General features: G+C 37.6%; 1 protein-coding gene across 3 annotated transcripts in view; it reads left to right on the top strand.

Moving 5' to 3' along the window:
• Positions 1-24704, top strand: part of ksr2 (kinase suppressor of ras 2) — a 272560-nt gene that overhangs the window by 168438 nt on the left and 79418 nt on the right. For all 3 annotated transcript variants that reach the window (XM_028824801.2, XM_051921346.1, XM_028824800.2), the window contains exons 8-9: positions 12234-12301; positions 15147-15265. In XM_028824801.2, the coding sequence (XP_028680634.1) occupies positions 12234-12301; positions 15147-15265 (187 nt within the window). The remainder of the gene's footprint in view (positions 1-12233; positions 12302-15146; positions 15266-24704) is intronic.

The raw sequence follows: 24704 nt of genomic DNA on the forward strand, positions 1-24704 counted from the left end.
CAATACCCCCAAGCCGCCAGGTGGAGCCCTTCCTGCAGTGTGGAGATGCCCCAAATTCCAGCAGGGCATCATGGACCTTGGAGTTTTCCTTCACAGCCCTGCTGGATACCATGGGGGCCACTGGAGGGCGCTGCAGGGAGGATCAAGGACATGTACTATTCGTATAGCCCGGAAGTACTTTCATGTCATGAGGACGGAAGAAATAAAGTAATTCCGGGCTGAAGAAAAATGAGAAGTTTTTATCTGACCCGGAAGTGCTGAATAATCACATGGACTGAGGGATCAGAAGCACTTCCGGGTCATGAACTATAGAAAGGACAGTGGGAGATCCCAGGGTTGAGCTGAGTTGGGAGGAAGGGTGGCAACGCGTCTGGGAGTGGAGAATTGATTAATTATTGAGTATTGTGGAGTGGAGGGTGCTTGGTGCACATTATTGTCCTAATAAAATTAATAATTGGACTTTTATCTGGTGTCTGGCGTCTGATCCGTGGGTTCAAGGGAGCGATAGCGCCCCCTATCTATCTATCTAAAAACATGTATTTTGGCTAAAATGTTGTTAAATAAATCACTTTGGAAAATTCTCTCATGCACAATGGGAGAATATTAAATCAGAATTGAGCTTCTGAATTGAAGACTCTCCTCTCATTCATTGGTCGCTAATCCACAAGTTCAGGATTTTCAGGTTTTTCATCAGCTGTATGAGGAACTGCAGTGGTGTGTTTTCTGCAATTAGTTGAAAAATTACATAACATGGAGAAAAATTTTAAAAACGATGCAGACAATAGTAAAAAATTAATGAATGAGCGTTGTAGAAAACCAGGAAAAAAAGCCCAAGAAATGTCTAAATCCAAAAGGTGAACAGAAACCAAAGCAAGAAACAGCCATGAGTTCATAACCAATGAATTAGAAACCTGAAACATTTTAAATAGCACAAGTAGTAATCAAACTTGGACAGTAAATGTACCAAGTAACCGGCTTAAATACCATCGCTCCAATGACATCACTCAACGTGACCTTCAATTCCTTTTACCTACCAACCCACAGTTGCTTCCTTGCAAAAAATAGCACAACCAATAACAAAAAAAATCAAAATTACTTAATGAGTTATGAGTCATGCCATAATGCAATTATGTACAAACAATACCTGAATAAGTGAAATCTTTATATTCAGAAATATGAAAAAAGTTTAAAGAAATTTATGAGAAAAATATATTGAAGCCAAGAAATTCTATGCAAGCACATAATTACAACAGTGAAGTGACATTCTGTTCATTGGACATTCATGCACATATTTTCGACCTGATAATGCTTTCATGTGTCTTTCTTTAACTTGTGGTCTCTGGTTGTCCAAGTTTGTCAGACCACACACTGCAGTGTTGCATGTAAAGCGACATTGTGGCCAGTGAATGAGCTATCATTGGGCAAATGTTTTTTCATTGTTTAATGTTGTCTAGTTGTTGGTCTTCGTGGACATTCTATTCTATCAGAAATATTGTAATCTTCATTCTCGGTGAAAACATGAGATTAACAATTTTACTTGGCCATCACTACACAAAACACAGGGTGAGTAACAAATTTAAAAAATATATAATGTATGGGTGGAATGTTCCTTTAAACCATACCCTTTTTCCACTGCAGCATAACGTACCTAGTGTCTTTGGTTTTTACATCCCGTACATGTTAGGGTAATTAGTCTACTCAAAACTGGTCCAGTGTGGGTATGTGAATTTGAAGAATTAACATGTTGAAGGTCTATGCCTGTCTGCCCTAATGCTGCTCTGTTCCTTCATTTCCCTGAGTCGAATTAAGCTGTTTATGTGAATTGTCACGTTATGTTTAATAAGCTTTCTAAACTGGTCAATCTGACATAAAAGTATACTAAATTAAATATTAGATATAAAGTTGCAGACTCCAACATTCCAACTGATGCAAACACTAAAAAGCCCCAATTCTATACCTGAAACAGCTGTCAAGACTTGAATTGATTAAGAAAAGAAAGCAAAAGTTTGTGTTTTTTTTAAATGGTGACTCAATTGTTATTGCTAGCAGTCCCAGCCGTCATCCACATGGCCTCTGTGTCAATGTCTCTGCTCTGGTGAGTTGAGAATTTGATCTTTTTGGGTACAGTTGGATTCCAGATTTGTGGTAACTCCTTGCTGGGTTGACGTCAGAAGCACTGTCATATCTTACTTGTCCATTTAGCTCAAGGTGGGCAGTTAGTAGTGTTTAAATTATGAAGAAAAGCCAACAAAGGAGTTAAACAACTCCAATTTTTATTACAGTAGATAGAAGCAGCAGGTGGTGTTGCCCAGATTAGTTAAATGTTAAGCTCTGGTCAGTTTGTCTGCTAGTCTGTTCAGATGTTTAACATCCTCTGAGCCAGCAGGTGGCACTGGAGTGCAAACTGAAGGACACAGGGAAAAAATCCCCACCATGGCCTCCAAGGTCAAAATTTTGTGTTCAAAAGTATTCTGTCTTGTCTGTATAGTTCTAGAGATCAACTATGCAAAATTTGGTCCAGATCGGTCAAAGGGAGTAGGACTGTAATATTCATTCTGAACCAGCAGGTGGCACTATTATGCAAACTATAATATGCAGGGGTAAAAAAAAACATACTGGGACCACTAAGATCAAAATTTAGGGTTCTAAAGTAGTCTGTCTTGTCCGTGTTGTCCTAGAGAGCTACTATGCAAAATTTGCCAGATTGGTCAAAGGGTTTAGAATTATATAGGACAGTGTTTCCTGGCACACTTTTTGTAACCATAAACATCCAAAGGCACACCGTCTTAATAACCACAAACACGTTACATCTCATGCACTTGCTCAACTGCCAGCAGGTGTGGGACTACCAGAGAAGTTAGTAAAAAAATGAGCTCTGAGATCAGTGTTCATAGACACGGCACTTAGTGGGCAGTTTGGACATGTCTCCCAGCTGCTTTGTCCTTTTGCCTTCCCCTCTCTACCTCAGATGCAACTCATATGCCCACTATCCACCAGCACTATGAGGATCTTTGGTTACCGCATACCCAGGGCAGATGGAGACTAGCAGAATGAAGTGCTGTAAGTGTTGCATCTGCAACACAGTGACCACAGAGCTGCTTTTACATTGGCTTCTCCAGGTAGTCCTATCCTCCTCAGACAGGTCTTGAACACCCAAGGAGGTTGTCCATCTCAGGTTCAGACCCAGATGTGCTACACTATTATTTCCACGGCATACCTGGGTAGCTCTCACGGCACACCACTGTGTGGTGGCAAACTGGTTGAAAAACACTGGTATAGGGAACAGACAGACATTGTAATTTGTATGTATATATATATATATATGCTTCATCCTGCCCACTGCAGAGGTGTCCCTTCAGCTCAAAAAAGATGCCACCACCATAACCATTGTAGTAAACAGGAGTCACTTGATAAAGCTTCTTTTGGTGGGATGCAATTCAATGAGCTGCCACCTCTCCTGAAGAGACTTCATGAGAAACACTTCATTTGAGAAAATTTTAATCAGCTGAGTGATATTCTTGACATGGCAACTGATCTCCCGTTCTCTTTGGCGAGTGCAAACAAAATGAATTAAATGAGGTATGAAAAATCTTTAGTCTTGTTTTAATAAAGCACATGTGAGATGCTTCATGAGTAGAATAATTATAATAATTACTGCAGCTAGCTGTAATCCTCAGGGATTTGTTAATAACACTAGCAAGCTAATTACAACCCGAGCTTAATGTCAACATTTGCCCTGCTGTGAATAAACCCAGAGAAGGGAGCCACTTCATAGCAGCATAGTCCTTCTTCACTGTCAAAGCTAACGCAGCAAAAGAAGTAAAAACACGTTATTGATACTGAAACACTCTTTCAAGGCTTGCTTAATTTGTGGTTTGAATCTGAATAAAATTCCAGAATGGTGGGTGATTAAAGCCGAGCTGAATTTCAGTCACGAAGCAGGTGTGATGGTTTTAGCCTCCCCGGTAGAGGCTTTGGAAACCTGTGGCTGGTATATAACTCTCTTCATGGCATGAAACAGAAAATGCCCAATGACCTCTCACCATTGATTTTCACCCCATACAGGCAATGGCTGACTGTCAGGAGTTTGAAGCAGTACTGTTTAGCCAAGTTATACATACAGTAGGGCAATCAGGTGTTATGGCTTGTACAACTTCAAATGTTCTTTTGGCACTGCCGCTGGCATGAAATGGCACGAAAATTAATAGGACATTTTATTTTTAAACAAGCCTAATCCAGTTCTGGTCACATTTGGGATGGGGGAGCTAAAGCCTATGCATGCAGCAGGGGCACGAGTCAGGAAACAACTTTGGACTAGACAGTCCACTGCAGAGTTCTCTCATGCACACCTTAAAATTTGTAAAGTAAAATGGAAGTATCCAGTTTTCGTATCTCATAAAAGGCTGCATGGTCACAAATTTTTTTTTAACAAGTTACTAATAGGATTTTAGGTTATAGAGCATAATACGCAGACTTCAAGTCAAAGGAGGTTATGCTTAAGCTGCATAACGCACTGGTGATGCCTTATGTGGAGCACCGTGCTCAGCTTTGGACATAGCAGTGCTAGAAAGCGTCCAGAGAAAACTGACTAGGCTGATTCCAGAACTGCAGGGAATGAGTTATTAGGAAAGACAGAAGGAGTTGAACCTTTACAGTTTAAGCTAATGGAAATTAAGAAGAGCTATTATTGAAGGGTATAAAATCCAGAAGGGAATTAGGGACTGTTACTCAAAGTGAGTTCAGCAAGAACACAGGGATACAGTTGGAAACTTGTTAAGAGCAGATTTAGTGCAAATACTAGAAAGTTTTTCTTCATGCAAAGAACCACAGGCACATGGAATAAACTATTGGGGAGAGCAGGACTTTAGGAATCTTTAAAACCTGGCTTATATCATTTTGGAACATCTAGGGGAATAGGATGGATGAGTTTGTTAGGTTGAATGGCCAGTTCTTGTCACAATTGTTCTACTGTTGTAAATATACATAAAAATGAAATCACTCATATTCATGGGCAGAATGGTGTTAATGAAATAAGTCTTGAGTGGTTTGTCTTGGTAGAGTAATATATATATTGCTCTACTTTCCCCTATTGTATTATTAATATGTAGCCTTAGAATGCCTAATCTCACAGACTTGCCACTGTTTATAAGGTACTATTGTATATAACTTATCCCCACCTTCCCTTCTATATCTATTACCTTAGGCAATTAGATGTAGTAAAAAGACAAGCAGAAGTTAAGTTACAGTTTAAACAATGTATTATTGATAATATTCATAAATAATAACAAAATGCAAAGTATATTTGAATATTGGCAACCATACAACCTGATTAAATGGTGATATGTAGTTCAGGTGGCACACAGACTTCTGGTTACTTAAATGTCTCTAGTTAAGGCATCATTGGTGCTCAGTTTTCAGCCACATGTCTGTTCAAAATGGCTGCTGAGCTGTGCTCTTCATTGTGTGGTCTTCATCACAGGATAGCAAGAGAGATGCTTCTTTCAGATGTTGGTTAGTAAGAGAGAGAGTGTGAGGTTAAACAAGTAAATATATAGATTTTCTGTCCAACCCCTACAGCCAATAGGGCATCGTAGTACTTAAAGGCCTCTGAGACAAGCCAATTCCAAGCAGCCATACCTCAGACCAATGGGGGAAATAGAACATCTTAAAACCTGCCACCCCCAAGACCATATGTCTTTAAGTCCTTCTTGCGGGGTAGAAATGAATTAAGCAAAGAAACACTAACCAAACCGGTTTAAGGCACATCTTCCCCCAAATCCTGTCATAAAAATGTAAAGTGGCTCAGTCGTAAAAGGGGGAGCAAACACGAATGCCTCTCACCAAAGTAACACTAAATTACATTGCTTTGCCTAAAAATCAAATAAAGACATACAAAATATTCATCAAATTATATGTAAAATCTCACATCACAACACTTGAGTAAACTGTATTTTTCTTCAATTTTTAAAAGCCACAGTTAATGTAAATATGCTAATAATCAATGAATGTACCACGCAGTGATTCAGTGGTAGAACTGCTGCCTTGTACTAAGGAATTTGCTGGTTGCACTTGCATGTTGGTTGGTGTGGATTTTCTGCCACAGTCCAAAGACATGCAGAGTAAGTAAATTGATGATGCCAAATTATCCCCTGATATGTGTGTGTGTGTTCACTCTATAACTTGCTGACGACCTGCCAGGTTTTGTTCCTGTCTCCGTCCATTGCTTGCTATGATAGGCTCCATCTGCCCCCTGCCCTGAATAAGAGGGTTTAGAGAATGGATGGATACTATAGTACTATACTCTGTCCCGCTGTAAGCAGCTTTGTCTTGCACGATGCTTATCCTTAAAAAAGACAGAGAAATATCTACCTTAATAAAAGGATAAGTGTCTCTGTATCTTTCTGTGTGCCCATCCGGTTGCTATGTCCCTGCCATCCTACCAGATGGCACATCACTGATGACTCACATGGAGAATCCACTGAATCCACTGAACAGTATCATCTCCAGACAGAGGAGCAGCTTCAGCGACAGACTGCTGTCACTGTCCTGCTCCACTGACAGACTGAGGAGATCGTTCCTCCCCCAAACTATGCGACTCTTCAATTCCACCCGGGGGGGTAAACGTTAACATTATTCAAAGTTATTGTCTGTTTTTACCTACATTTTTATTACTCTTTAATTTAATATTGTTTTTTTTTTTTTTTGGTATCAGTATGCTGCTGCTGGAGTATGTGAATTTCCCCTTGGGATTAATAAAGTATCTATCTATCTATCTATCTATCTATCTATCTATCTATCTATCTATCTATCTATCTATCTATCTATCTATCTATCTATCTATCTATCTATCTATCTATCTATCTATCTATCTATCTATCTATCTATCTATCTATCACAAACATTGGTAGTAATAAAATGCATTGCATTCATCTTTCTAATTGATGGTGCATCACAAACATCAACACTGCTTTTACAAATCCCACACCAAAGGCCTATAACAGAGACATTTGCATTGCATTTGTCATTCCAACAGATGGATATCACAAACATCAACACTAGTTTTACGAATCCTATACCAAATGGCATTTTTAAGAGGCATACATATTGCATTTGCCATTCCAACATAATTTCAAAGTTTTAAATATGTTGTTGTTAGATTGTGAACAATTTACCATATTTGACATGAGATGTGATATAAATATTCGGCAGTATAGTTGAGACACTAAAAAATGCAATATTTTTTATATTTATTCTGTCACTGCCAAGCTTAAATGTCAAACTGTCGCTGTGCTAACACTTTAGGTCTTGTGCCTATTCAGTATGCTTATTTAATGCCTGCGCCAGTACAATTATGAGCCAGCCAACAACCAGAGAGACACCAGTGTGCACAATAATGTATGATCATGGATTTAATTTTCCTTTTAATTAGTTCTATTTAGATGTCATTACTGTACCCCATGATGTTATTAGCAGGAAGTGACTAGTAACTGCTGTTGTGGTGGTCATTTTGGTGGAAACTAGCAGATACTGTAAGCCCATGACTTTTATACCTGCCACTTAAGGCTGTCAAAAATTTTTCTTAATTTCAGGAATTACTGGTTGTTGGGATCCAGACATTTAGGCTCAGTCAACACAAATACAGAAAACATTGAAAACACCATAATTTTTTAAAGTTTTGTGTCCACACCAGTGTTTTCAGATTGTTTCCTGAAAGTTTTTCATAGTAAATAATGGGTATTTTGGCCAAGCGCATTTAGTCAGACAAATGTAATATTTGTTTATGCAGCAAATCTGAAAAAATCAAAATACCAAAAGAATAAGGGAAAAAAAACAAAGAGCATCTTAAGAAAACACCAAAACTGGATTTCTTTGTGTGGACAGATGAGTTACAAATAAGAACAAGGTGGCCAAAGCCATGGAAGATACTCTGTAGACCAGGAGTCTTGTTAAACAAATACAGCAAAATATCTGGAGCGTTTCAAGGCCTGTCATATGATGCATAGAAGTTAGAAAAGTTACAGCCCTGTCTTCTCTAGTGAACAGCAAAACAACTTGTTCAAAACAAATTGAAATCCACACCATTACCACAGATATTTTCACCTCATCTGCGACCTTATTTTCCATGTATCAACGTATAGCACAGCTTATTATGGTGAAGAGCGTGGAGAGGGGGACTGCAGATGGATGTCAAGAAATATTTATGTGATGAACAATTTTGAGATGAGTTAAACCATCACTGGCACAGACTGACACAGTTTGTGCTTACTTCTGTTCATTATCTCCAAATCAATTCAGTTTATTTTGTATAGCGCTCAGAGAGATAAAATGTAATTACAAACTCTACTTCGTATTTACTACATACACATAAAGACACATTTGTTTAAACACACTATAATGCAAAGCATTTCCAAATGTGACTCAATAATATCTGTTCATTAATTTTAATGTTGAACTACATTCAGTTGACAAAGAAGGACAGGGGAATCTAAATCTTAAAATTGAATTGAAATGTCCCATTTCCCATCCCATTTCCCACCCTGTAACGGGCTGGCTCCCTGTCCAGGGATTTTTTCCTGCCTTTTGCCCTATGCTTGCTCAGAAAGGTACTTAATTCCTCCAAAATAACATCAAGCCAAGTTTTGAAAATCCCTAAAGTCCTACTGTCTACTGCACTACTTGGTTAAATTATTCTATGTGTCTGTGGTTCCCTGTGTAAAGAAAGACTTGCTAATGTTTGTGTGAGATTTTCCTTAAGTTTCAAACTGTGTCCCCCTGTTCTTGTTGAAGTCATTTTAAAGTAAGACTCTTGATCCACTGCACTAAATCCTTTCATAATTATAAACACTTCAATCATGTCTCCTCTTAAACTCCTTTTGGTTAAACTGAAAAAGCTCAGCTCTGTTAATCTTTCCTCATAATTCATCCACTGCAGACCTAGTATCAGCCTAACCGCTCTTCTCTGGCCTTTCCCTATGTCTTTTGTCTATCCTGGAGACCAAAACTGCACACAGTATTCCAGATGAGGTCGAGTCCTAACTTTAACCTTTTTGACTTGTACTCTACACATTAGGGCGCTATATAACCTAACATTCTCTTAGCCTTCCTAATAGCTTCTGAACACTGTCTGGCAGATCATAGTGTCAAGTCCACTACCTCCCATTGCACTCATATCTGAAGATACCACCAATATCGTTATTATAGTTAAAAAGTATTATTTCTGCAGTACATATGGAGACATGGTTATGTATGTTGGCAAGGCTTGCATGTAATAAAAGTAAAAGTGTGTGGCATTTGTGATGTTGATGCAGCTGTGTTACCTTAAGCAGAAACTAAATATCACAGTTTTGTAGCTGAAATTAATTTAAAAAGGAAACATTTACAATTTTTAGCCTTGACCTTTGCCTGTGTCATAACATTATGTCTGTTTATTCTTTAACTTTGACATACGATTTGGCTTTCCTTGTTGTTTTTGGCCTTATTTCAGTCTGGTGTTTTATTACCTGTGACACTTCAAGAAAATAATATGAGGGTTCTCTGTTCATTTATGAATAGATTGATGATGTTAAATTCTTAGGATAATCATACTTATACTGGGTAGGTCTTCCTTTTGTTCTGAAAGCAACTTCAATTTGTTATGGCATGGAATGGATTCCACAACATGTTGGAAACTTTCTTTTAAGATTCTGGTCCATTTTGATTGCATTGTCACATTGTTTTCTAACCTGCTTAAACCAGACCAGGGTTGTGGGTTGAGCTGGAGCCTATCCCAGCTAGCCAGTGCATTACAGACATCCCAAAGGTGTTTTATTAAATTCAGATCCAGTGACTGGGAACACTGAACACATTGCCATGTTCATGAAGCATTCCCAATAGCATTACACCAGAACCACCGCCCTTCACACAAGGCAGGTTGGGTCCATGGATTCATGCTGTTAGGGCCAAATTCTGACCCTAACATTGTGTGCCTCAATAGAAATCAAGATTCATTAGACCAGAGTACATTTTTCCAGTCTTCATTTGTCCAGTTTTAGTGAGCCTGTGCCTACTTCAGCCTCAGCTTTCTGTTCTTGGCTGACAGGAGTGAAAATGGATTTGGTCTTCTGCTGCTATAGCCCATCCGTCTCAAGGTTCGACATGTTGTGCATTTTGAAATGCTTTTCTGCTCACCACAGTTGTACAGAGGGGTTATCCATAGCCTTTCTGTCAGCTATTCTCCTCCAACCCCTCTCAACTACAAGGCATTTCTATCCGCAGAACTGCTGATCACTGGATTTTTTTTTTCGCACCATTCTGAATAAACTCTGTGTGAAAATCCCAGGAGATCAGCAGTTACAGAAATACTCAGACAAGCCTGTCTGGCACCAACAATCCTACCACAGTGGAAATCATCAAGATCACATTTTGTTCCCTACTCTGGTGTTTGATGTGAATGTTAACTGAACCACCTAATTTTATACATTGTATTGCTGTTACATGATAGGCTGATTAGATAATAGCATGGATAAGCAAATGTAAGGGTGTTCCTAATCATTTGCAGAGGGTGCAAACCTAAAAATACCTGGGAGTGCAGCTGGATGATAAATTGGACTGGACTGCCAATACTGATGCTTTGTGTAAGAAAGGACAGAGCCGACTATACTTCCTTAGAAGACTGGCGTCCTTCAACATCTGCAATAAGATGCTGCAGATGTTCTATCAGACGGTTGTGGCGAGCGCCCTCTTTTACGCAGTGGTGTGCTGGGGAGGCAGCATTAAGAAGAAGGACGCCTCACACCTGGACAAACTGGTGAGGAAGGCAGGCTCTATTGTAGGCATGGAGCTGGACAGTTTGACATCCGTGGCAGAGCGACGGGCACTGAGCAGGCTTCTATCAATTATGGAGAATCCACTGCATCCACTAAACAGGATCATCTCCAGACAGAGGAGCAGCTTCAGTGACAGACTGCTGTCAATGTCCTGCTCCACTGACAGATTGAGGAGATCGTTCCTCCCCCAAACTATGCGACTCTTCAATTCCACCCTGGGGGGTAAATGTTAAAATTATACAAAGTTATTGTCTGTCTGTATACCTGCATTGTTATCGGCATTGTTATCACTCTTTAATTTAATATTGTTCTTTATCAGTATGCTGCTGCTGGAGTATGTGAATTTCCCCTTGGGATTAATACAGTATCTATCTATCTATCTATCTATCTATCTATCTATCTATCTATCTATCTATCTATCTATCTATCTATCTATCTATCTATCTATCTATCTATCTATCTATCTATCTATCTCTATCTTGATCAGTGAGTGTAACTCCCTTGTGAGTGAAGGTGGGCCTGTTTAGGAGTGTGCTCTCCAATGCCCCTCGGCTGTGAGACTGAATTAAACAGGTTTGAGCACAGAGAGATGAATTTATTTATCTAGTGTAACCGAGTGACGTTACATTTGGACAAAAACTTTGCTTACAGCCTCAATTTCATCACAGCTGGAAGTGCAATCTTATATGCTGCTCTATAACCATTTGTCATGAAATAAGGAAGGCTCAGTTGCTATTAAACATAGCCTATTTAGATGCAGATTTTTAAAAAGAAAGTCTTTCCTTGGAAGGTATTGTTTATCGGCGTCCTTTATTCTGACACATTTTTACATTCTAGACTTTGAATACTTTTTGTAAAAGCTGTAAATTGTTTCCTGTGTGCGGATGAAAAAAAAAATCATTCCTTAGGATTCCAGTGGGTATCATTTTAGAGCTGAGAGTCTGTCATGGCATTTGCTTCTGAACCTTCCAAAAGCAGTTATAGGGACAAATGTTAGACAAGTGCAAATTGGTGAAATTCAGCTTTGGTCTTGAAGGGATTTATTAAGCGGCTCTGCTTAAGTGGTTGATTGAGTGAGAGACCTGCTGAGATATGTACCTTTGTTCCTCCTTGACATGAAGGCGACTGCACTCCTCCACTTTGCTGACCTGTTAAGCTGAGTCAGCGATGTAAAGCCTGAGGGTGGGTCACACAATCTCAGTTAAGCCTCATCGTTCTCCCCGGACCTAGAGCATGCCTGAATGAAACAAATTGTTGTTGTATGCAGTAGGATTTTCTCAGCTGTTTCTCCCTGTTTTAAACAGCTGCAGACACTACTTGCTTTGAGGATCCTTTGGGAGGGAGAAAGCTGTTTAATCTCAAGAAAAATAATAGCAGTAATTTCTTGCTCTGCATAAGTTCTAATTACATTTAATTACACTTTTTCAGGTTGAAGTGCCACAACAAATGCACCAAAGAAGCTCCACCTTGTCATTTACTTATTATTCATCGTGGAGGTAGGAATTTACATTTATGTTCTAACAAATGCAGAGTAAACTGTGCAGATAAGGCAACATAAAGCCGGGTTTACTTCATCTCTTGAATGCTCTGCCAGCTGCAGGAGGATGACTTGTATCTGAAGTTTCAACTGTTAATGGGCACTGAGTTTGAAAGAATTCCAGCTGTGTGCATTATGAATAACTCATTAACGTGCTATAGACTTAATGTGAATTGTTTAATATTTAATGCCTGTAATCTTGTTGCACTTTAATTGTCTCTCCTATGCTTTGTGCACACCTTTCCACAGTTTCGTAATTTTTAGATGAAGTTACTTCTGCTTCTAATTATGGACAGATGAATAGGTGCCAAATGTTGCGCCTTGATTACTACCTGTTGCCTTACTGCTCTCAGTTAATTAAAAAAGAATGAGAAAGACTCAGGAAAGACTTGACACCATGGAGATACAAGGAATCAGTGTTTGGCTTGGCATTTAAGAGCTGCTGGTTCTGTTATCTTCTCTGCTGACTCGCGGTGGCCATCTTTAGAGGTGAGCCAATATAGGATATTGTTTTATCATGGAAAAGTTTTGGGGTTACCATATCCTAACTTTGTTATGTACACCCAACGGTATGTCTTCCACCTCAACTCTTACTCTCATATCCTTGCGCTTGCCTGACATGGCATTCATCCACAATGCACGTGGGACGACTGATCCATTCTGCACTCAGAACTGGCTACTACTGTGCTTCACATTCCCTAATAGAGGATGTCCCTTCTTAATTCATTTCTACCTCAGGCAGCAGGATAGAGGAAATATTAGATGCTAGCAAGGGTAGCAGGTAATACACTTTATTTACCCATCATAGATTTAACATTCTTAACTTGCTAAAAGCAGAAACAAGTAAAAGGTAAATGGATGCTGCCATAAAAGTGGATATTTCAAGAGTTGTCACAGACGATGCTGGCCGATGTTGTGGATCTGAGTCTTTTAAGGTTACATTTCTGCCTCTCAGAGCACGGGTCTTCTTGGTGGCTGCATACCTCCTTGTTTGTCTTCTTCCTGGTTCTCTTCTTATTAATACTTTCACTTTAAGTGGCTGACTTTTTTAAAACTTGTCAGGGCCAAGGTGAACACCCCTAGCCCCTTCTGTGCAATTCATTTCGATAGACCATATCAGTACATGTTCACAATGTGTGCTTGCACAAAGGTATCCAATGATTTAAGAGTTCACTTTTATGTATGTGGAAAGTCCAGAAAATGACCAGTTTACCATTTAAGGTTATGACTGCTAGACTAACCTCTTTACAGTAGTAAGTTTCATTTTTGCTAGCCTGTGTTTTGTTAGCTACTAACACTACCTCATTCTGTGGTTTAAAGAAACTGTTGCAGAGATCATAAGTTCAAGTAGTAATAAAAATAATAAAAGTCATAGTTCTTTGCTGCATTTAAATTCCAGAAAAAATGCATTTAACAATCAACTTAGAATAAAAGAAAGAATTGTAAGTAAAATGCATTTTAACATCTTTGATTACAATTACTAAAATGTTATTCCCAACACTCAGGCACCCAGCCTCAGAATTGGAGTCAAGTGCCCACAAAACATCTGCTGCTATTCCAATCTGCTTGTTGATTTCATGTTCCCTTCTTCCATCACTCTGAATAACATCCCAAGATACATAAAATTCTCCACCAAGAGCAGTTGTTCTCCCATCACCTGAAGAGAGCAATCTTATTCTTTTCCAAGAGATAACCATAGCCTTAGACTTGGAGATGCAGATGCAGATCCTCATCCCAGCTGCTTCACACTCAACAGCACAGTCAGATGAGGCAAGGAGGACAACATCTTCTGCATAAAGCAACAATGCTAACCCTAGTCTCCTCAACTGGACACCCTCACACCCTCAGCTGCATTGTGATATCCTGTCCATGAAAACCTCAAACAGGTCACAGCCTTGACAGAACCTAACAACCACAGTGAACTAATTCAACTAAATACCAAGTATTTGGACACAGCTCTCACTGCATTCAAATATGGAATGTAGGAGCAGTCCTGTTAACCTCCATATTCCTTAAGCACCTCTCACAAAACATGCTGAGGGACACGCTCATAGGGTTTTCTAAATCTACAAAAGACATGTAGGCTAGGTTATCACACTCCCATGTACCTTCAGGCAGCTGTGCCAGGGAGAAGAGCTGGCCTATTGTCCCACAGCCAGCATGGAATTCACATCGTTCCTCTTGCGTCTTTTGCTTTTATACCATTAGATAAAGAGTCTTCCCTCTCTGCAGCACCCTTACATATGTCTTATTTAGGAGGCTAAGAAGTGTGATAACTCTGCAGTCTTTTTAAAATATATTTTTAAATTCTTTATAAATATAATCTGTGCATGTGCACATGCTGGTTTTTAAGGCTAGTTAACAAATCTACCATGACTGATTAAATGTTTTCCATGTACATGTCCTCATACAGGTTTGTCAGGTTGGACAAAGGTAAAATATTTTGCGTATACTGAACAGTAGAAGCCAAAATTGTAAAACTACTACAGACATGCAACATGTCTTCTTTTTCAATCTCTTTGTTTGTGTTTTGGTTCTTTTTGGACATTGACAGATGGTACAAGATTTGTTGATTGTCATTTTAATACTGACCATACGTTTTATTGTTGCTGTTTATTTATCACTGTGCATTTGTAAAAAAACAAACTGTAGTGCAATCTGTGACTCTTTTTATCCTCACATATCTGAGTAAGTGTTAAAGCTTAAAAAGCAATATTGGTCATATCCACAAAATGTCCTTTTCAGCTTAACACTAATGCTAATGCCAGAAGATGATGACCATATATGTCTGCTCTTTTCCACAGCACGTCTTGTTCGAACTGAATCTGTGCCATGTGATATAAATAACCCCCTCAGGAGACCGCCCAGGTATTCGGACTTGCACGTCAGCCAAACTCTCCCCAAAACCAACAAAATTAACAAGGTAAAAGGTGTCTGCCAATATTAGTTGGTTTCATGTTCTGTTCTTGTTGTAAGTTTATGTGAAAATTACACATAATGAATTTCCAGAGTGTGAAATGCGTAAAAATAGTATAGTAAAGGTAAGTTGGAAGTAATGAACTTACATGATGAAGGATAGCAATTCATTTTTTTCTCATGTTCAAAAATATCTGCCCGTTTGCAAGACATGCATGAATGTAACTGGACAAATTTCCTGCACTGGCCAAAGGATGGTTTGTTATTACTGCTATATTGTTCTTTTTAGCTTTATTCAGTCAATTATTTACAATAAAATAACAAGCAGCATATCAGAAGCCAGTGGAATAGCAGTGTCTAAGTAACGTTATGTTGCATTTTATGGTTTTTAGTTTTGTTTTCTCCATGTTATGTGTCACATGACCATGAAGGGTTCTCAGCCGCGGCTCTACTATTACATGATTCTTTTCTTTCTTTTGGTTTTAGTGGTGTATTACAGCACTGTATGTTCTCATTGATCAGGTTCCTCAGCTCCGTGGATCAAAACAGGGGTCAGTTTCAGTTACCTCTGTGTTAAATATGGCAATGCTGCTGATATGCAGTATACCTTGGTGGATAATACCAAGCAAAAGAAACATCTTTGTGTTATAGTTAGTGGTGAAAATAGGGCAGTTAGGTTATGCTTCAGGTTTTTGTTCCTTTTTTGTGCTGTCATCACATTAATTTCTCCCAATGTTATAGTGTTCATTATAATCTTTGGAACTTTGTCCTTTTCACTTTAATTACTGAACAATTTGTATAAAACGTTCGGAAAATACGGTCAAGCTATGGTATTTCCCACTTGTTATTCTAACATTACCACAAAATCACCATGTATGCAGTTTAACGTAGAAAAGTAAGTTATATATATAGGTTATATTGTAAAAAGTGTTTAATATAACTCAAGGAGCATAATGCTGAATCTATATAATACACAACTGAGACCGCATTTGGAGTGTACAATTCTGGTCACCATAGTACAAAACAGACATAGTAGCACTTGAAGCTGTGTAGAGGAGAGCAACCAAATGCAACCAAACAGGACTTAAGGACATGTCCTGTCCTCCTCTAATAGACTCAGGGAATTAAACCTGTTTAGTCTCGAGCAGAGGAGACTGTGTGGGGACCTAATCCAGATATTCAAAATCATTAAAGGCATTGATAAAGTAGATCCAGCCGAATTCTTTCAACTAAATTGTGAATCACATAGTAGAGGACACCAGTGGAAATTAAGGGGAGTTGCATTTAGGACTGAAGTCAGGAAGTACTTTTTTATAGATAGATAGATAGATAGATAGATAGATAGATAGATAGATAGATAGATAGATAGATAGATAGATAGATAGATAGATATGGAGTAGAAGAAGAAAACTTGACGACCTTTAAATATCTGGATGAGATACTGGGACAGCTTAGCTATTAGTGAAACAAACCTGCTTCATGGACTGAATGATCTCCTCTCATCTGTGAAATTTGTTCTTAATTAAGGTCAGTTATATGGAAGATTTCTTCCTTATAGTAGTTTTGTGTTGCGCTGTCCCATTATGTCAACATGACTATAGTCATGTTTGTGTTTAAAGTTTCATGGATTGTCTTTGGGACCTATTATTGTATTTGCTATTTTTTTTAAATTGGATTATGTTTTGTCCTTAAAAAAAAAAAATTAAGGAAGGATCACCAGGATGACATTGCCAACTAGACAACTGGATATTCTATTCTTGTCTATCCCATAGACCTGCATGTGAATTTCAGGACTTGTTATTTTGGTAAATATGATTCAGGTATGGTTCAAAATTCTACAAATGCCAGACAGGTCCCAGCAAATATAATATGTGCAATGTGCTGTTGGTAACATATTGTTATTGGGAAGGAGTATTAAATAATTGATAATGCATCCTAGCTTAAGTCAGGTTTGTGAGGACCCTTTGGCATCATTAGCCAATATGTTGAAAAAAGTCCCGGCCAAAAAATATATTCATAAATAGTAAAATAAAGCACATCTGAAACATGATTTTTAACTAATTAAGTTTTGCATGTTTTCGTAATACTTTTACTGTGCCATCATATTTGATGTCAGTCTAGCACAACCCTTTCATCCTTACAATGTCTTCAAATGCTGACTCAATGCTGTGCCTTAGAGGTGTGTTTTAAGACAAATCTGACACGCCTTTTTATTTGCTCTGGATGTCAGATATTTTTTATTCCAAACCTTTTTTATTGATTGTCCATCCTAACTTAATCATAAGTTTTAGAAAAGATGACATATAACATGTTTTATTATGGGCAGTAAACAAAGAAAGTGTCGTAAAAGAAGACTAAATTCCACTAGTGTGTATATGGGTCAAAAAGGACCCAAAGGACAAGGAATTGTTCAGTCTGTAGCAACTGTACAAAAAACGTCACATCATAAACTTCTAAAGGAAAGGCAATGAAATGTTGGGAGAGGAGACTTATATAAAGGTCAAAAACTTAAAAAACAACAGGTATTATGAATATTAATAATTCAGGAAAAAATTAAAAGGAATATGTGGTCCTGCTGAATCTTACTTTCAAGTTTCTATGTTATTTCTACTATTAAGATTGCACTTGCAGTGCTTCACAAACTGTCATACATAAATATTTATTTGGATTTTTGTGAGTCTTGTAATTTACTTTATGCATATTGAACATAATGTGTATATTTCTACTTCCATTTTGGCAAAAATAATCTTATTCTGTTTACCCTGGCAGGCTATTTAAATGGGTATGGCACTCCTTGCTAATATACAGTAAGTTCAGCAAACACATAAAAGGCCAACAAGTTAATAAATTTAAAGATGAAGGTTTATGTATACAGTTTGGAAAGATAAACAACTTTGAACATGATGCCAGGACAGAATGCATACACACCACTCACTATTAGTTTTAGATTTTTTTCTTACTTTGACATGCTATTTGCTCTACTCTTTGCCTAAAGTGTAGAATGCAACCTGTTGAAAACCATGAATATGGTAAAGAATTCTGGGGTTTAAAATATCCTTAAAGTTTTTAGGATGCTACATGGTGCTACTATATATAAACAACCAAATTAAATAATATTCTGTCCAAAGGTGAAGACTTGTCAGATATTTCATCACTGCCAATGTGAATCATCAGGCTACCTTTTAGCACCCTAACCTGGTAAAGTTTGGGTTTAAAGGCTCTAGCGATGCTGTTGTGGCTTTTTTATGTAAATTACTGAAGAAGTTACAAACATTGAGCAGCATTAAACATAAAACAAAACTTCAAAAATTAAAACTTACTTTACTTAACTCTGGCTCTGACTCAAGTAACCCAATAATTGCTTCCAACTCCACAGTGCTGGGTTTAAGTCTAAATTGTTCTAATGAATGTATATATTTGAGGTACAGAAGACAGGAGACTTGCTGTAGGCTTATAGAATATTTGAAACACGCATTGTGTCCTACAATGATTATGTACTGGGAAGTCATTACAAAGCTTGTCAGCAAAAATCATCAAACATTCATTTTTGTCTGTAGTCTGCATTTTCACTCTCTCCTAAAGCCCCTTTACTATCCATTAGCCCAGATTTTATACCAATGGACTTTTAGATTAGAGGACAACAAAACAAATCCATTAGCTACTCTCTGAGTTTTTGAATTTAACTGTAAACTTGAGACGACTATATCAAAGTTGATTGCTGTCATTGTTCATTAGTTGTATAGAAATGACAAAGAATCCTACCACAACTGGTGGTTTTATGGCACCACTACCCAGGATGTCTATTTGCACTTTTAAAGCATTTTGACATTTTGTGTTACCTCTACAATGATTTGTCAAATGGTTTTCTTGTAAGTAACCCACTTAAATAATGGCTGTACTCATTTGTGCCTACAGCTCTCAATTATACTGTGCTTTACAGACATGCAGATCAGCAGAGTGTGGTTATGACTTGCCTGTTAACCTGCCAGTCTTTTAGTGTATTAAACAAGGCAGGAATTTCATTATCTTCTTTTGCACTTTGTGATCCAAATTATCTGTAATAAGGGTACATTAGCCAGAATACGTTATAGTCCCTTTTAGGCTGCCATGTTCGTCAGCTACCACTCTAATGCTTTCATCAGAAAACTCTACTGATTTGACACATAGGAAGTTCAGAAATACAGCACACCTTATTCTGATGTGGGCATCAAGCGCCTAGATAATCTTAACCCTAAATGACTAGTGTTTACAAAAATACCCATTCTGGGTATTGAAATTGTTCATATTAAACAAAACCACTTTATTTACAAACTGTTGAGTGAAATCCTTTGCAACTTCACGCACCATTAAAGGTATAAGCACACAAATGTTTCCTGGCCCCCTGAAATAGAATTCCAGTCTTGTGGACTGGCATGTTTTAGTCTGAGAAAGGTCATGAAATACTTTGCAACTCATCTAGTAATTTTACCTAAAATTAGGAATAAAATAACATGCTCAAAATTTATAGCCTGTATACAGGAGATCAGAGACATGTGGAGTGTCCTCAGAGATCTCAAGAGACACGATACACTTTTATTAGCCTTGCATGGGCCAACCCAAGCAGACTCAGTTCAATAACGGACTGGTTAAGACCATACTGTGGCTAAGCATCCCAGAATTTGCTACCATCCTACCTCCTCTTTACTCCAAACATATTTCACAAAGAGGATGAAATATATGAAGATGTCTATTAAAGGTAATTACATACTTAACTTTAGACTACATGTACACTGCTACGTTTTTGTTTAAGATCATTGATATTAGTATCCGTTTGAACCTTTCATCTACACTATCCCATGTTTTTTTAACTCCTAAAAACTTTAATTTTGAAAACGCCCTCTAGAGCTGTATACTTCTGAAAACATTGGCTCTGCGTTTCAGTATGGACGAATGAAAACGTACAGTTTTGATAATGCAGACTCTGATCATGCTTGAATTTGTTTGTGTTTATTATGTAGCCCATTCCTGATTGGATTCTGCTTGCTCAGAAGCAGAATTCTCTCATTCTCATCGCTTACCATTCACGGAAGAAAACCATTTTCCAACATAGCAGACATAGAGGACTTGGTTTGCATGCCACCTGTTGTGTTTCTTATGCATCTAAATTGTGTTATGAATAATTTGAATGTTACATACATGCGCAGAGGTTGAATAATTTTTTGATTTCTACAGTTTTGTGATAAATCCCATGGCTGCAGTGTTACTTTCCCTTGAAGGATTTTTTTCACCAATGCATGCATGCACAGTGTACGTAAACATCTATGTCATATGCTTTTAAGGTTGTTATATTGTGGATGGAGGTACTTCTGTAAACAATATGAAAATGTGACTGAAGACAGAGATCGTTTTTATTTAAAAATGCCATTTTTCAATGAAAACATAGAGAGGAAACAAGTTCATATATATTAGCTCCCTCCTAAAGCTCTCCACACTACTAACAGGACCTTGAAGACCACATCATCTTTAGTCAAACTTATTTTCGTGTACATATGATGAATTTCATACATGCTTACCTCCTCAAAACGATAGATAGATAGATAGATAGATAGATAGATAGATAGATAGATAGATAGATAGATAGATAGATAGATCCTATAGGTTTTCGCTAATTTCTAAGCCTCTCTGCTGCCTTCTTTTATAATGGTAGCGGGATGACATCATACTTAGATGGCCACAACAGGCATTGTTACCATCAACACAATGGTGACGCCTATGTAAATAATTCAAAATATGCCAAAGTCCATTAGGGAAAAACACAAAATATCAACGTAATATTTTGTTTGGTGCCTTTACCTTCTTTACTTTACATACTTTCAAAGACATAAGTGAGTTGGCCTTTGATACTTCTAGTTACCATTGTTTACCCTACTGTGGGTTGTATGACCAAAAGTAGAAGCTTTCACTCAAAAAAGGAAGTAAAATAGTTTATGTAGCATTTACATTTCGCAAATCTTATTTCTGAGATTAATTAAATATTATCGTTCATACTAATGTTCTGCATTGCTACCATGTGATGGATGGAAGTGTCAAAAAAGAACTTTGACACTTTACATCACAAGACATCTGACAAGGAGGGTAGACCATTCAGTCCATCAAGCTTGTTTGTTTAGCTAATAGCTAAGCTGTCCCAATATTTCATCCAAACACTTCTTAAAGGTGGTCAAGGTTTCTGCTTAAACTTCATGTTTCAATAGTTTTTTTTCTGGATTCCCACAATTCACTGTGTAAATAAGTACATCCTGGTGTCAGTTCCCTAGAATGTAATTGTATGGCCAGTATTTAAGATGGTGACATGCAAAGCACTTTGTCCAACTTATGGACATTGTGCAGAAAACTTTACACGCTTTAGCAAGTAAAAATCTTTCAAGCAGGCAGATCTTTGCATGATTATTTTCCCTTCATACTTTGTTAGTGTTTTCAGCTTTGGCATTTTGTCTAAAATTACCTTACTTTAACCCCTTATTGGTTTCTGTGCTTCATTTTTGGAGTGATATTGTCCAGTTGCAGTAAAATAATTGATGTAGCATTGTGTTTCCCAAATTGTCCCACTCTGAAGTGCATTCACATAAAATTTTCCACTGGCAAACTCATATTTCCTCAAGACAGAGATTCAAGCCAACGGCTAAGAGCCTTTTGGTACTGTACATCAATGTTTTTCCCTGTAACAAAATTGTTGAGCAATTTTGACATATTGCATTTGACAATTTGATCATTCTTACTGGCTATCAACTTGAATTTCAAATCAAAGACTGAGTGATCCTCACAAGCAGAGAAGAACAGTGTAGGCATCACAACGCAGGATGAAATCTTTTCAAGGCAGAGTTCAGATCACATTTCAGAAAGACTGCAAAGCTGGGCCCAGGAGATGTCGAAGCAGTACACCGAGTCCACATCTTTAACACTGTACAAGCAAAGAGAGGGAATAAGCATGAATAACATCTGATCTGCAGACTGATTACTTGGATTTGTACAATTACTTGTCTGTTTCACTAGTAAATAAAGACTTTATTTTATTACTTGTTAGGCGAGCAATGCATTGGTATACATAGGCACATGAAAAATCTAATGTGTGCCTGTCAAACGGAAAATTTGTTCTGTAAGGCTCTGAAGTTGCAAGTTTCTGTCTTTGATTCATTCTCTTGATGAATTATTATATTGAACCTTTATAAAGACTCACACTAAACTAAGTTGTGTAGAGCAGAATTCCTGGGCCCCCGACAATAATGGATGTAGCAGGTCCCTCCCTGAAAAAATACTTTGCAAAAGACCCCCAGTTTAACATTCCTTATTTAGTATTCTCACACATTACACACATTTAACACATTTTTTGGATGCTGTTACTGACATAAAAATATGCCCTTGCTTGAAGACCTGATAGTCTTTTAAGGCTATGTTCACACAGTCTTTAAGGCTATGTTCACAATACCCGGCTGAAATTTCTCAAATACAATTTTTTGCCTTGTGTGACAAAAATGTGATGTTTGTAAATCAGAAATCTTATCTTTATAAATCAGCTCTGAGTTACTTTCACATGTGGTCCTAAATTGAATACATATCTAAATTGTGGCCAGTTGACATAAATGAGAGTGGTCAGATCGAGATTCATTTGTTTTTTTTTGCCCATATACATGGTCTGAGCGCTATCATCTTCAGCCAGCACTGGTAGTGTAACAAAACAACAATGGAGAAGAGCTACATTTGAGATGACATTCATGGTCCCACCATTGTTGGTTCCTTTTTCATACCTACACTTCTCTTGGTTCAGCAGTGCCAGCAATAGCTGCAAAAACAGCAAAAGCTAGCCGTCTGACTTTTTTATTGCCTTCTTGGCATAACACTGTACAGCTGATGAATTGTTTGCCATCATACTGAAGCAAAATGCAATGGATACACTAGCTACTCGTGCATCAGTTTTGTCGTTTTAATACCATGAGTCATATAGTGTTTTTTGTTGTTGGTGATGCAGTGACTCGTGCATAAACGTATCAATTTGCGTATGCATGCCATTTCAGAGGACAGATCTGTTCACCTTACAGTTAGATACAGCAGAAGTCCTTTGTGTTTAGAATATGAAATGTCAAGATAGGCAAATCCAATCTGAGCAAAAAATCAGAATTGAACAATGAGGCTTGTAATGTGAACGTAGCCTAACTAATTCTATTGTGATTTTCCATATCCCTATTTTTGTTTTGTATCTTTTTAAATTTTTTTTAAAATTTTTTGACTGCTCCTATAAATTTTGCGCTTCACAATATTTTTATGGAATTCAAGTCCATTGCAGTGATCTCCTCTTGGTTATAGATCAGGCTTCAGAGTGATGTGATTGGTTTCTTTATTGAATTTTTCTAGTGCCTCCTTGAAATGTTTATACGATTTATACATCCTCAATAGGATTTTATATGCAAATAATTAATTTTTGATTGTCATTTTCTGATCTAAGTCTTCCCAACAAAGATATTTATTTTTACTGTTATGCCACAACACTGTTTTGTTTTTTTTGGGGATGTCTCTTTGTTTTTGGTAATGGCACTGATGGTTGCTAGGGAATGAGTTACACAATTCTCTGGGGTTGCTCTATGTGTGATGTCACTGACACGATTATATAAATGTTTACCCTGTTGTATCTGAGACTCGAGAAACCTTGTTACAAAATTTGTGATTGATTCTCTAGAGCTTTTCTGGTTTAAGGCTTATTTTTCAGAACTCTCGAAACTTGTACTGATGAAAGATTGGTTTGTTTCCTGGTTTTAAATCCTAGCACACCTCTGGTTTACAACTTTCTCCCAGTCTTTTCCAAAGCAAATCCCTTAACTTTCTTTTAGACAGAGCAGTATTGTCAGAGCCTTTTGTTTTTCTTATTATCTCCATTTTTTTTGACAGTTCCTTTCTTCTGCACTTCAGGTCCTGACCAGGAAACCTGAAAGATATTGCAGAAGAATGTTTCCCTTGTGTGTTTTGAGATTTAAGTAATTTTTGAGTTTTAAAGCACCAGACTGACATTTCATTTAATTCAGCAACTGAGCATCAACAGTGGATAAGACAATAAGCTAATATGAGAATATATTAGCTTGAGTGTCATTTGGAGAAGGGGGGGATTTGTCTAGAAGTGTTTGAAATAATAGAAAATTCTTTACCAGCATAAATTTTATTTTGTTTTCACTAGAGGCCAACTGTGGTATCTGGATGGCCTGTATCTCTATTAAACCTTAATGTAAACCTTTTAAGACTGCATCAGCTGTGCTCAACAAAGCCAAGCTTTTTGAGATAACCTAATGAATCTCTAAATAGAGGAGAGTTAGGCAAAGCAAAGCCATTTAAAAGAAACTGTCTAAAACTGTATTTTTAATTCAATTCTAGCAAAGCATTCACAAGAGCATGCTTTTAGGCAATCCTCTTTTAAACTGCAC

This window comes from Erpetoichthys calabaricus, chromosome 18 (assembly GCF_900747795.2).
Source record: "Erpetoichthys calabaricus chromosome 18, fErpCal1.3, whole genome shotgun sequence".
NCBI classification, from domain to species: domain Eukaryota; kingdom Metazoa; phylum Chordata; class Cladistia; order Polypteriformes; family Polypteridae; genus Erpetoichthys; species Erpetoichthys calabaricus.